The sequence below is a fragment of the Hibiscus syriacus genome, unplaced genomic scaffold, assembly GCF_006381635.1.
Source record: "Hibiscus syriacus cultivar Baekdansim isolate YM2019G1 unplaced genomic scaffold, ASM638163v2 tig00116997_pilon, whole genome shotgun sequence".
Classification (NCBI taxonomy): Eukaryota; Viridiplantae; Streptophyta; class Magnoliopsida; order Malvales; family Malvaceae; genus Hibiscus; species Hibiscus syriacus.
In genome coordinates this window covers 460,508-473,696 of record NW_024063513.1, presented here as the reverse complement: position 1 = coordinate 473,696, position 13,189 = coordinate 460,508, and the positions used below count along the sequence as shown (strand labels likewise).

The 13,189-nt window shown below is 33.9% G+C and overlaps 1 protein-coding gene and 1 long non-coding RNA gene across 2 annotated transcripts; one reads left to right on the top strand and one right to left on the bottom strand.

Annotated features, from left to right (window-relative positions):
• Positions 1–1,292: 1,292 nt before the first annotated feature.
• LOC120193827 (transcription initiation factor TFIID subunit 5-like) lies at positions 1,293–6,358 on the top strand. Its single transcript, XM_039196258.1, has 19 exons — positions 1,293–1,520; positions 1,965–2,046; positions 2,115–2,193; positions 2,324–2,421; positions 2,525–2,581; positions 2,685–2,772; positions 2,860–2,969; positions 3,168–3,275; positions 3,450–3,601; positions 3,948–4,058; positions 4,134–4,203; positions 4,311–4,350; positions 4,431–4,595; positions 4,746–4,822; positions 4,962–5,078; positions 5,333–5,598; positions 5,701–5,796; positions 5,908–5,980; positions 6,094–6,358. The coding sequence occupies exons 1-19, from the start codon at positions 1,357–1,359 to the stop codon at positions 6,145–6,147; spliced, it is 2,007 nt and encodes a 668-aa protein (XP_039052189.1). The 5' UTR covers positions 1,293–1,356; the 3' UTR covers positions 6,148–6,358.
• Positions 6,359–7,157: 799 nt separating this feature from the next.
• On the bottom strand, positions 7,158–8,736 carry LOC120194027. The gene is made up of 2 exons (XR_005522927.1): positions 8,154–8,736; positions 7,158–7,711 (listed from the first exon to the last, which is right to left on the bottom strand). It is a non-coding gene; the product is annotated as an uncharacterized LOC120194027 (long non-coding RNA).
• Between the last annotated feature and the right edge of the window lie 4,453 nt (positions 8,737–13,189).

Genomic DNA, 13,189 nt, shown 5'->3' with positions numbered 1-13,189 from the left:
AGGATAAATAATAAATTAGTTGGATTAAATGTTTTTAATATATTTGATATGTTTTTAGTGTCGGTACAAAAATATGATTTTATTTATTATTCTTCTTCAAAAAATATCTTCATCAACCCACGAATTACTTTCGTTGTATCATCGTCATTTTTGAAATCTAAAATTTAGTATTTATTTAATTTAAGTATTTCTTTCAAATCAAATTGAAATTTTAAAATAATGTAAACTAATAATAATTTTTTAAGAAAACTATAAAAATTAAGCTTACAAAAAAATAATAATTTTTAACCAGGAAATGATTTATGGATTTTTTTTCTCTTTAAAATTAAATCGTGACAATTTCCCACGACAATCATAGTTGATGAACATCTGGCGAGAGTCAATGAGTGTTGGCACAAGTGGTTGGAGTTCAGAAATTTGAGTTTATAAAGCTAAATTTAAATACTACCACCATCACTCTTGGTGGGTAATATGTAAATTCATGTATAAATCTCAATTGGGTCTTAGGTATGCCATTCTTATATAAATCTCAATTGAGTCTTAAGTATGCCATAGCCCTAGACTGGAAGAGTCACCCTTGACCTAAGTATTTCCCAATTGATATGTTTATATAAATAAGAGTTATCGGTGATCAAATTCACGATTAGTACCAACGATCAACTGATAATAATTATTTTAACTGTCCATCCATGAATAGGAGTGTTCAATTGGTCGGTTTGGTTAATAGATTGAACCAAATTACTTAAAATTCATTATTTTTTCCTTTAACTGTTAATCAAATCGATTTTTTTCGAAAATTTGTAACCGAAGTGAACAAAGTTCAGTTAATTTGTCAGGTTAATCGAATTAACCGGAATTTATAAATAATATATTTAATATTTAATATTTTTGATTAATTCGATCGGTTAATTTAGTCAAAATAGAAATTTAAACACTCTTAAGACTAAGTAACATATAAATAATATATTAAATATATAATAATTTCGGTTAATTTGGTTAATTAACCGATAACTGAAATTTGAAAAAATCATCAACTATTAATCGTCTGAACCTGCAATTAACCGGAAAAAACGTTGATTTGATCAGTTATTTCATTTAAAACATAACTTTGAACAACCCTATCTGTGACCCAATCCATTACTTTGGGCTCATAAAACTATTTGTAGTGAGCCCATGAAACAGTAAAAACGATCCAAATAGTCATGGACTTACGAAGATCCGAACCCAGATATAAAATCCCCACTTCATCATAGTTCAAGGAAACTAGCGAAGCATAGAAGAAAAAATTGGGAAGACGAAAGCGTATGTTTGTTTTTACTCGATAAGTTTTAGGGGTTGTAGAAGAAAAAAGCAACAATGGAAAATATGCAGGCAGTGAATAACTTCGTAGCAGCTTATTTGAAGAAGAAAGGATTCAAAGAAGCGGAGCGATTGTTAGAGGATCTTCAGAATAAGGACTCCGCTCCTATCGATTTCCACAACGACCCTGAACTAGCTAAGTTCATTCACCGCTTCTCCCAGTAAGTTCAAATGCAAACCCTAACTCTCAAATTCCACCAATTTCCCATCTCCTTCGTTTTGGTTAACTGAGTGCGGAATCAGTGTTTGGTGTTCATGCTCGGTTTTACTTTAATTCCGGCTAGGGGAACAGTTCAGAATTGAAACTTTGTTTAGATTATGTGGAATAGTGTTAATTGGTAGAAGTTGGGTTCGATAACATTCCAAACAAATGCAAACATTGACTCCTAACTAAGCAATTTCCAGCGTAATGACCTAACTTACATGTCGGATTAAAATAAGTCTCATGTTTGTTAAACATGAATGCTGTTTCAATGGCGCAGTAAAGAATGCTAAATACAGATAGTGTTTTTGTGTAGAAGATGAATGCTTTCCTTTTTTGGTTGAATTTCACTTTTTATTGTAGGTTTCTTTTCCTTGTTTCTGATCACTCTGCTTTTTTACAGGTCGGAGGATGATGTGGCACGTTACCAGGATGGGTATAGCAAACTGAGGTCATGGACTTATAGTTCGCTAGATTTATATAAGGTAATCAATTTTATATTTAGTGTGTGAGTGTTTGAATCAGTGACATAACAGTCTTTGAATGCGTGCAGCATGAATTGCTTCGTGTGCTTTATCCTGTCTTTATACATTCGTTCATGGATATGGTGGCAAAAGGACATCTGCAAGAGGGTATTTATTAAAGCATACTAGACTTTGATTTTTTTTCTTGAATCCTGTGCTGTTATTGACCTCCTGAAGTGGGATCTACTGGGAAAACCTTTGATAAGTTTGTCTCAAATAATTTTGATTTCTATTGCAGCTAGAACTTTCTTCAATACTTTTCGTGAAGACCATGAATTGATGCACTCACGAGACCTTCAAAAGTTGGAAGGGGTTCTTTCTCAGTCTCATTTGGAGGTGGAACATACTCTTCTTTCTTCCTTTTTTTTTACTACATACCACATACTAGAGTCGCTTGCTTTTTTTGGTACTCACCATCAGTTGTTGTTTCCTTAATCAGGAGATGGAATTTGCTCGTTCTCTTAGGCAGAGTAAAGTTAACATCAAGATATGTCAGGTAAAAGCTGTAAAATCTTTCTTTGGTAACTGCTAATAAGCTAAGAAAAGAATCTATTCATTTCCTCTTTAATTGCTGAATTTGTTGTCAATCATTTCGGCAGTATTCGTATGATCTTCTGTTGCAATATTTGCATAAAACGCAATCCACTGCAATGCTTGGGGTCATAAATGAACACATCAACTTTCAAGGTGATGCCATTTTCATTGCTCATATTCTGCATACTATATATGCAAAATAGGTGCTGTCTGATTATGGTTTTCTTTTTTTCCTTCCAGTTTCTTCTGGACAGCCCAGTTCCCTTTCTGATGATGCAGAGGTTGTAACACTTATTGGAAGCTTCCAGGACGCTGCTAATCAGATAAACCAGAAAGAAATACATTGGGGAGTGAGTTGCTGAACTGGCCTTATAATTATCTATGGATTTAGCAGATATAATTCTCCCTCCATTAGTAAAAGTAAAAGGGTTCCTGCTGCCATCAGCTCTATACTGAATCCTATTTGTACTCCACTTAAATACACATTTGAATACTTATTCACATATTTCTAATTTTTTTTAACTTTTAACTTATTATACATCTCATAGTTGCTTGAAGACTCCCTAGAAGAACGCATGGAGAAAGCAGGAAGTTTGCTTTCTGATTCTGAAAAGACAGAAGAAGAGAACAAAGAGGGGGATGTAGATGAGACTAAGGTACTTTTTGCTGTAACAATTCATTGTATTCCTTCAGCATTTGAATGAATATGTTTTACTTTTGCTAGTTTTTAGATGATGTTCAAGTATACTGTAGTAGGATTATGAAATTGTGTGATTAATGGCAGAATCAGGTTTTTGTTCTTTAATTTACTTTATCTGTTTCTTGTTCAGAAAAGATCAGTTGAAAGTGGAAAGCAAGGTGCTTCAACGAAAAAGTTGAAAAAGGAGAAAGGTCTTAATGCAACAGCAAAAAGTGCTCGTACTGAGGCTAGCACAACCCCTGCTGCACCACGAGTCAAATCAAAGCTACCTTTGCCCTTAATGTACATTCAGTAATTCCCTCGTGATTTTTCTTGCAAGATGACGTAATATTGATTCTTAACAGACTGTGGTAAACTTTCACTGAATTAAACCACCATAGAATTATCAATTTTCTTTTCTTTACTCTGTGAAATGAGAAAAATGGAGAGAGAGAGAGAGATGGAGAAAAGTGCTTGGATGTGCGTCGCTTCTATTAGCATGCCTGTTATAATAAGTTCTTAACGGGTTCAATATATGGTTGTAAATAAGTTTTGAATAGACATCTCTACATTATTCTTTATTCGAGTCTTGGTTTGCTATTCTGTGCGTATGTTGTTTCTTTAAATTATTTTTTAATGCTTGCCTCAGGTCAACAGAAGTAGAGCAGTCTATTCTTGAGGATTTAAGAAATCGTGTACAATTGAGCAGTGTTTTATTGCCATCTGTCAGCTTTTATACTTTCCTCAACACACATAATGGGTAATGTCCATAAATAATAGTCTTCGTCATTTTTAAATGCTTTCAGATATTTAACGTGCATTATACCTGTGTCAGTTTGAATTGTTCATCAATATCCCAGGATGGATCTTTGGTTGCTGGAGGCTTCTCAGACTCATCACTGAAGGTTGCATCTTAAATCATAGCTTGCCCGATATATGATTGCTTCTTTATTGGTGTCCTTTTCCCTTTAAAGGAAACTTATTGGTTGCTAATTTGATTTCTGCACCACAGGTTTGGGATATGGCAAAAATGGGCCAACAAGGTGGCAGTTGTAAGATATCTCTTTCTATATTACTCTACAATTCTAATATACCTGTTTATATTTCTGTTTGACACAAAGTATGGTGTCAGCTATTTTGCAGGCCGAAAATGATTCTACTTCAAGTGAACATGTTGTGGGGCAAAATGGTGGGAAAAGGTCATATACATTGTTTCAGGGTCATTCAGGACCAGTTCATTCAGCCACCTTTAGTCCTCTTGGTGATTTTATTCTTTCTTCTTCAGCAGATACCACAAGTATGTCATACAGTAATGCATTCTCATAGAGCTTGTCTTCCCTCACATCTCGGTTTCTTCACCTCTCCCCACCTCCCTTCTGTCTTAGTACTTCGCTTTTGTTTCTATATTGAAACTTATTGCAACATTAAAAACATGGACTTCTTGCAGTTCGCTTATGGAGCACAAAACTAAATGCAAATCTTGTTTGCTACAAGGGTCATAATTATCCTGTCTGGGATGTTCAGGTACATCTGATCTTCCATGGATGTTTGATAATAAATACTACTTTTGAAGTTCTTCACTCCCTTTCATTCTTTAGAACTACACTTTTTTTTCATTTTTGTTTTTACCTCTAATACATTTGATGTCCTTGCCTCCCTGCAGTTTAGTCCTGCGGGTCACTATTTTGCCAGTGCTTCTCATGATCGAACAGCAAGGATTTGGTCGATGGACAGAATACAACCTCTGAGAATAATGGCAGGGCACTTGTCTGATGTTGATGTAAGTAGTCTTGTATCTTTCTCTTTCTTTCTCTGACATGCTGCTCTAAATTTATAATCAACTTTGCGGCCAATCTTTTCTGTTAGATCTGACCCATAAAAAAGTCGCACCATTTTGATATCTAGAAGGAAACATTTTCCCTGTCTATCTTGCAGAGTTTTCTTCTTTTTATTTTTGAAAGCAGGGTACATGCTCTTGTTTGATGTTGTATTATATTTCAACCGGTCACAAATGGTTCAACCTTTTTGTTTCAGTGTGTGCAATGGCATGCAAACTGCAACTATATTGCCACGGGATCTAGTGACAAAACAGTCAGATTGTGGGATGTACAAAATGGAGAATGCATTCGAATTTTCATTGGTCATAGAAGTATGATATTGTCATTAGCAATGTCGCCTGATGGTCGATATATGGCATCTGGTGATGAAGATGGCATGATCATGATGTGGGACATTTCAAGCGGAAGGTGCATTACACCTTTGATGGGTCACACATCGTGCGTGTGGACACTAGCTTTCAGGTGGAAAATATAGCTCCTAGATAATCCAAATCATATCTTGAAAATTCTTTTAATTGCACATTTGAATTTCTTAACATTTCTTCCCTGTTCTTGGACATTCAGTTGCGAAGGTTCGCTTCTGGCATCTGGATCTGCTGATTGCGCTGTAAAATTGTGGGATGTAACAACAAGCGCAAAGGTCCCCAGGAATGAAGAAAAGTAGGTTTTCAGCAGTGCAACAAATTTGGTTGTGTGATATATATATAGTCTCGTGTCATATATTCTTGTAGTAATCATTATTTATGTGGTAAAATTGGTTTGAATCAACAGGAGTGGGAATACAATCAGGCTGAGATTGTTGAAAACCCTTGCAACCAAGTCCACTCCGGTGTATAGTTTGCAGGTAAATTCTTTTCTTGGGAATCAGATGCTTCTATTTCAATTTTGTGTGCGCGCGCCTTCTATGGCGGTCATAATAGTACGTAGTATATATGATGAACTTCATGTTTGGGTCAGTTTTCTAGAAGGAATCTGCTATTTGCTGCTGGGGCGCTGTCAAAGAACATGTAAAAAAATCTCTCCCCCCCATGACCTCAAATTTGATGTTGGGGCGCAGTTAGGACAGTCTACCTTCTCTGCACTTGCACAGTAACAATGTGCTGCTATTATGGTTTTACCATGAACTAACCCATGTACCATTCCTCTGTCTAATAAATTTGTCATCTTCGTTATTGTTATTGTAATGACACGGAATCATTAATCAAACACAAGCTTCCTGTTTCGTTGTCGGGTTGGAAGTGTATGATATCTCTCACAATTGGAAAGGACGCATGCTGTCAAATCTCAACGAGTTTGGCGGTGCTTCCCTTAAAAGCATATAATAATATAATATAGAGCATGATTGATTGGAGCTATGAAAGGTGTCGGTTGTTTTTCGTTTTTTATGTTTTATATAATTTTTCCCATTTTTAAAAAATAAGATGAATGTCTAATCGTATCTTCAAATCCCACACGGGGTTAGAACATACGAGAATTCAGCAGTGCTTAAATTAGTCGTGGATCGGGATTAGGTGGTGTAAACGAGTCGAGTTCGAATATTGTTAAGTTTGATTCGAAAATTTTAAAATGGAGCTCGACTCGACTCGAAAACTCGCGAGTTTAAAATTTTTAAGATCAACTCGAACTCGAAATTCTAATTGAAGTTCGTGAGCAGTTCGAAAATGTTCGAAATGAAAAAAAAATTAAACTTAACTCGATAAGTCTCAAACATGAACTTTAAATACATGAAATCTTACTGTATTTAAAAAAATTAATACATAAATATTAATATTATTATTAATTTATTTTTTAAAATAAAATTTTAATATATTATATTTTCGAGTTGCTCACGAGTTTTTCGAGTCGAATATCGAGTAGCTCGTTTCAGCTCGTTAAGAACTCGAGTCGAGCTCGAGTCCATTCGATCCGAGTATTTATCGAGTTTTGATCGAGTCGATCTCGAATAACTTGCGATCTGTCTCGTCTCATTTACCGCCCTAATCGGGTTACATGCCATTTAACATATTTATTTACAAATGATAAGATGGCTCTAAAAGTTCCCAATCTTGGTTGACATAAAGGTGTGGGTTACACAGGAAGGAGATAAGAACAAACCAAAAAGAAAAAAGCAAATGGTTACAAAGCTAAGAATTTAGCTGGTACATTTAGTAAAATCATATGCATAAAATATGAACACCGAAATTAACACAGTAACCAAGTGGTGATGCATGCCTTTGTCGGTAATTATTAGAAGCCAAGAAGAAGATAAGACCGAATTCCAGAAAGCAGCATAGACAGAACGTGTCAAGCGAGATAGAGAGTCCCACTTCCACTGGTCGTACAAATCATATGGCTATGCCTCCACCATCCCCTCCCCACATTCTTTGCATATATCCTCTTTCCCATGGCATTCATGCACAAAACCCCTTCCTCTTCACCACTTGCCGCGATGCAACTAGGTATCCAGTAAGAGAGTACATGCTTTCACTTCAAGTAGAGAGCTTTCACTGGCACCCTACTACAGGTTCATATTCAGCCTCTACTATTTTTTTTGATCTAAATAAAGATTTCCCCAAGCAGGTCTTGTCAGTTGTCCCTGGAAATAGAATTCAAGCTTTTCGCTTTTAGGGCAGAAGGTGCCCATATTAATAATCAAAAACTAAGATGGTCTCAACTACCTACAATATGGAAAACATCCCAAATTGTACACAACATGATAGGAAACGAGGAAGAAAAGTGATAAAAATAAGTATGCACCTCTCCTGATAGATATATCTAAAATTCAGAACCCCCACAACGTAATAGCAAAAAGTCTAATCTCAAACCCACAGCTTGATCTTTCAAAAGTATATTTTCCATAGATTATGAACACAGTGCAAAGGTTATGATTTGCCTAAAGCTTGCATATGGATCAACCTCTTTGAGAAACTACTGCTGTCCTCACTCAAGGATAGCGTTTGATTTCACCTTAGGGGATCAGCATATTGTACGATTAAAAGATTAAAAAAGTAGTCATAATTAAGGACAAATTATGTTACCTATCAAGTAACAAGATACTCCGAAACAAGAAAAACAGCTCCCCACATGCGCTTGCCACTTCAAAGGAAGCTGCAGGAGAGAATCCATCAGAAGTGCAGTGTTTTGAGCCTATAGAAACAAGAAACCCGTGCATATCAATCATTCAACGAAACTAATTTGATGTATTATTGTAAAAAGCTCTCCAAAACACTAAAAGGGAAGCAACTTATAGCCTTGTATTAATGATTTCCATTAACAAAACAAAAAAGCACAGCAACTATCATTGCTAGTCCCAATAAAATAAACTAATGCGCAGCAATTGAAATTGTTTCACTGCATCAAAGAGAAAAGCATTCACTCCGCCATATAGCCCCAAGATAGATTCCCATGAAAGGTCGATGACAAACAAATGTTGCTTCATTTTCACGAACTAAAAAAACAGTATATGCAGACAGGCAGATATTGACGATCCCACAATTCGGTCATCGATTCAAAGTCTATCAAGTCATCTGTGACTTATATAGTAGGTAACTCTCATTGCACAAAGCAAAAAAGCAGTAAAGGCAAAAACCACTCAAATAAAAGCAGCCAGCCAATTTAGCTTGTTCATTTATATAATAGTGAGAGGGAAACGAGTCAATTATGATACCCTTGTTTATTATTATTATTATTATTATTATTATTATTATCATCATCATCATCATTATCCCTATCATAGAAAAGATAAATTCCATTGCCCACAATACACCCAGTTAAATAACTATGATTGCATACAAAATACCTTCTATTCAATGTTTCTTCTTGAAACCATATCATTTGAGGATTTCAGTGTTTGGTGTATCAATGTTAACCCCATAAAACCAGACTATACCTTTGATCAGACAACCCCATTTATTCCAGTCTTCTGCTGGAGCTACATAGCGGAGAAGAATGCAGCCAAAATGATGATGGCGCCAAAACTGATGAAGTAAATCAAAATAAGGTGAAAGAACTATCAACCATTGCTTTGTAATGCAGACATATTATTCATGGATTCAGCTGCTTCAAAAGGCAAATTAGTTGAAAGTTGCCACATATGATACAATGAATCATGTAAGCATGACACTGCAATCCGTTTAATTCAATCTTTTATTCTTCCCTCTTTTGTTATTTATTTCTAAATGAAGACTAATCATATTTTGCCTCCACAGATCAGCATAACATGCTGACGACTCATAGATAATCTTATACATGAACCAAAAGTTTTTGCTTTAAGCAAACCATTATAGGCATACACCTGCTACGTATTCTTAACTCTCATCTTTATCTGCAGGTACTTGCAAAGTCAGAAATATCGTTTCACAAAGAAGCATCTTAAAGTTCGAAGATTGTTGATTTCATGGGTACTATTTACCTCGATGCAGTCCATTATAGAACTAAATGCTTTTCGAAGATGCAAGAAATAATAAAAAACGTTACAATGCTGCAAGTGCTGTATGTCTCCAAAAACTATTCCTAAAACAGACATATGCGAGTACTTCAAACGAAAGAAGATTTGGCTTTAACGATGGTAAGAAAATTAGACCTTTCTATAAGATTTGCTTCTGCACATCTCCATCTAAAGTTGCAAAACTCAAATCCTGCAAAAGGAACATGGGAAAAAAGGAAGAGAGAAGATACAGGTCCATAAAAATTGTGAATGAAGACTCATCACCACACCCAAAACCTAGTCCCCCCAGGGCTTTTCTTCGCTTCAGCCCTCACAGCTACAAATCACCCCTGGTACAGAATAAAATCAGTAAAACCAAGTTGCAAATGACTAAATTTTCACTAAATTAAAGAGAGAAAAAAAGAACACCCGTTAGTCAGAGACAGTAAAACAAGCAACGCATCAGTTTTACGAGAGTAGGGTTCCAAACAGAAACCTTCGTTTGGGACTGAGAGAAGAAGCAACCAGCCAGGTTCTGCAAGATCCAGGTGAAAGCTAACTCCAATCCTGCGTACTGAATATGATCGCATGCGCAGTAATAAAAAAAGAAAAAGGAAAACAAAGAGAAGATGATTTTTTGATGGAGGACCATACAGGCGTAAGCTAGCTACTAATAGGCAATTGATTAACGTAAATGGTCCCATGTTATTCATAGTTTTGCCGTTAAACCCGCACAGTAGCATCAAACGCCACGCTTTGAAAATATGAATTTTTATTTAAATCCATAAATTAAACATATCGAGCATATTAAAAGGGAAAAAAAGATCCATTCAGACATAGAGCATAATCTCAGAGTAGAATATCTCCGGTGGCGTCGGAATCAACACATCCCAGAAATGAAGGGAAGATCATATGAGATAAATCAACAATGATATATATTAAGAGATGAGTGTTGAGAGGATGGAACAAAAACAGGCCGAGAAGTGACCAAAAGGAAATTAAGATCAAATTCCGGCAACGGAAGCTGACAGGAAGAGTCGTGAGCACGCAAAAGCAAAAGTATAGCCTTATACAATTCCCTCTGTGTGCTCACTCTCTTCTGTCAATTTCTACGTCCCACAAATGAATAAGAAAAAGAATGAAAGAAATAGTAAATCAATTCCCATGGGAAACAAAGCAAACAACACAGAAATTTACCAAAACAAAGAAACAAAACTGTTACATAATACATGAACCCAGAGACCAAAAAATATATATTAAAATGAATGAGTCAGATCTGAAAACTAAATAAACTAAACCCGTTTAAGGAAAAGTGTACCAAAAGTAAGACCAAGACCTTAAATTCAAGACCCTTGACGTCTTCAGTAATGTGTGGCCACGAAGGCTTCAAAAGATTTTAGGGTTTTTTGTTCATACCAAAACAAAAACAAAAACAAACCCAGTAAATACCACTGAAAAAAAAATCAAAGAAATCCCCCATCCCCGACCTTTTAGGAAAGGAAGGAAGAAGAGAAACGATAAGAAGATTGAGAAGAGGAAACCCTTGCACCTTCTCCCGTTATAACTTCATCGTTATATAGGATGGATAACTTGTCCTTCTCATTTAGAATACGGAGTAGTATCAGATAGCGGAAAGTAAAGATGTCGTCCACGAAATGTGATTTGTGTCATTTTTAGCAAGAAAATTAAATTATGATGTTCCATAGTTATAATTGTTTTAGGTAATAGTGTATCTCTAATAATAATAGTAATTATGAAACAATAAGTTGGTGTAGTGAGATGAGGCACTAGGTCTCTTGAGCAAGGTCAGTGGTTCGAATCTTAGCGTTTGCGAATGGAGCAAACTGTATTGGGAGGGTCACCCTCGTTTTTGCAGAACCCAATTTAGATTAGTCAGTCAATATATTGGATATATCCAGATTAATAAAAAAACCAATCATCGTTATAATTGTGTAGGGCATACTTAGGTGAATAATCCCGGAATCGAACCATGAATAAAGAAAGTGTGGAAGTCGTTTAACTATTAGAATAATGCGCTATCAAAAAAATATTATTTATGTAATTAATTATAATTTAGATTCAAATATTTTTGTTATTAGTTTATAGTATATTATAATGGTTAATTTTGATTATTATTTCAATTATAATTGTAATTATGAAATGTGAACATTCCTTTGTTTTCTTTTTAGTTTGTGTAGTTTCTCATAGATTAGATTATTATTTTTTATTTTGTTTAGTAGGCGATAATATTAATTTTGATGCTGGTTGTTGAAGGTCGATTCTTTTTTTTGTGTCTTTTATTTATTTTTTAATAAGAATAATTTTGACTTTCTTGCACGTATTTTGTTTTTTTTTCCAATCGTTTGGTCGTTCTTTTATGTTTTCCCATGGTTGATTTTGACGACTCCACGACTGATCAAGATAACATTTATTTATAATCCTGATGTTCTTTCCTATTGTGAACCCTCAAATTTGAATTTGGATGCGGGATTTTGTGTTCATGGATTATTTCTCATGACGATGAGCACTGGTTTACCATTCTCAGTGGTCTTTTAATAGTTGATTCACTCAGACTGTCGTAACCGGTTTTCGTTCGGGCACAAAATATTTATTTGGCGGGAAAAGTGATGTGAATAAATGGTTTTTAAAATAATTTGGGAGTCGCCATCGGCCTTTTGGGTCAGGTAGGTCGAATACCTAAAAATCATCCTTTAAAAGAGTTTTTAAGAAAACATCGATTAAAAGATAAACTGATCTGCGTTTTAACCAAAAATTCGTTCTTTTTAATAATAAAAAGGGATTCGTGGTCGGTTACGTTTAGGGAAGGATTAGCACCCCTACAACGCCCAAAATTGGTACTTTTTAATTATAAATTATCTCTATTATTAGAAATTTAAAAATTAAAAATATATTTAATTTATAATCCTATTATTTCAAAATTATAATTATGATTTTAAGTAAATTTATTAATTTATATAAATTTATAAATAAAATTATTTATTTATTTAAAAATATCAGAAAAGGACTTCTAGGTGTCTTAAGACAGCTATTTTCTCTTTGATATTAAAAAATAAATAAATAATTAAAATTAATATATAATTTATAAAATAGGATATTTATTTATTTAAAAATATCAGAAAATGGACATCCAGTTGTTTTAAGACTGCCCTTTCTTAATATTGAAAAATAAATAAATATTAAAACAGGATTAAAATAAGTTAAAAGTAATTAAATAAGATTTTAATAAATAAAATAAATATTATAAATATATATATTTATGGCTAAATAATAATAATAATAGTAATAATAATTAAAAGTAAACATATAAAATTAACATATAATGAACAAAATTAAAACTATATATTTAAAATAAATAAAACTTGTAAAAATAAATAAAAATTAAAATTAGTGACTAAATTATAACCTAATATAATTAAATACCTAATTCATAATTACTTAAAAATATAGTGGCTAAACATACTATATTACCTATTTATTAATGTAGTGACTAAAATAAACATATATTGAATTCAAATATTAAATTAAAACAAATTAAAACATGCTGTTTATGATTAAAATAATAATTACTAAACTATAAGGGACTAAATTCAGTATTCATCCTAAATATATAATTATACTGGACATGAC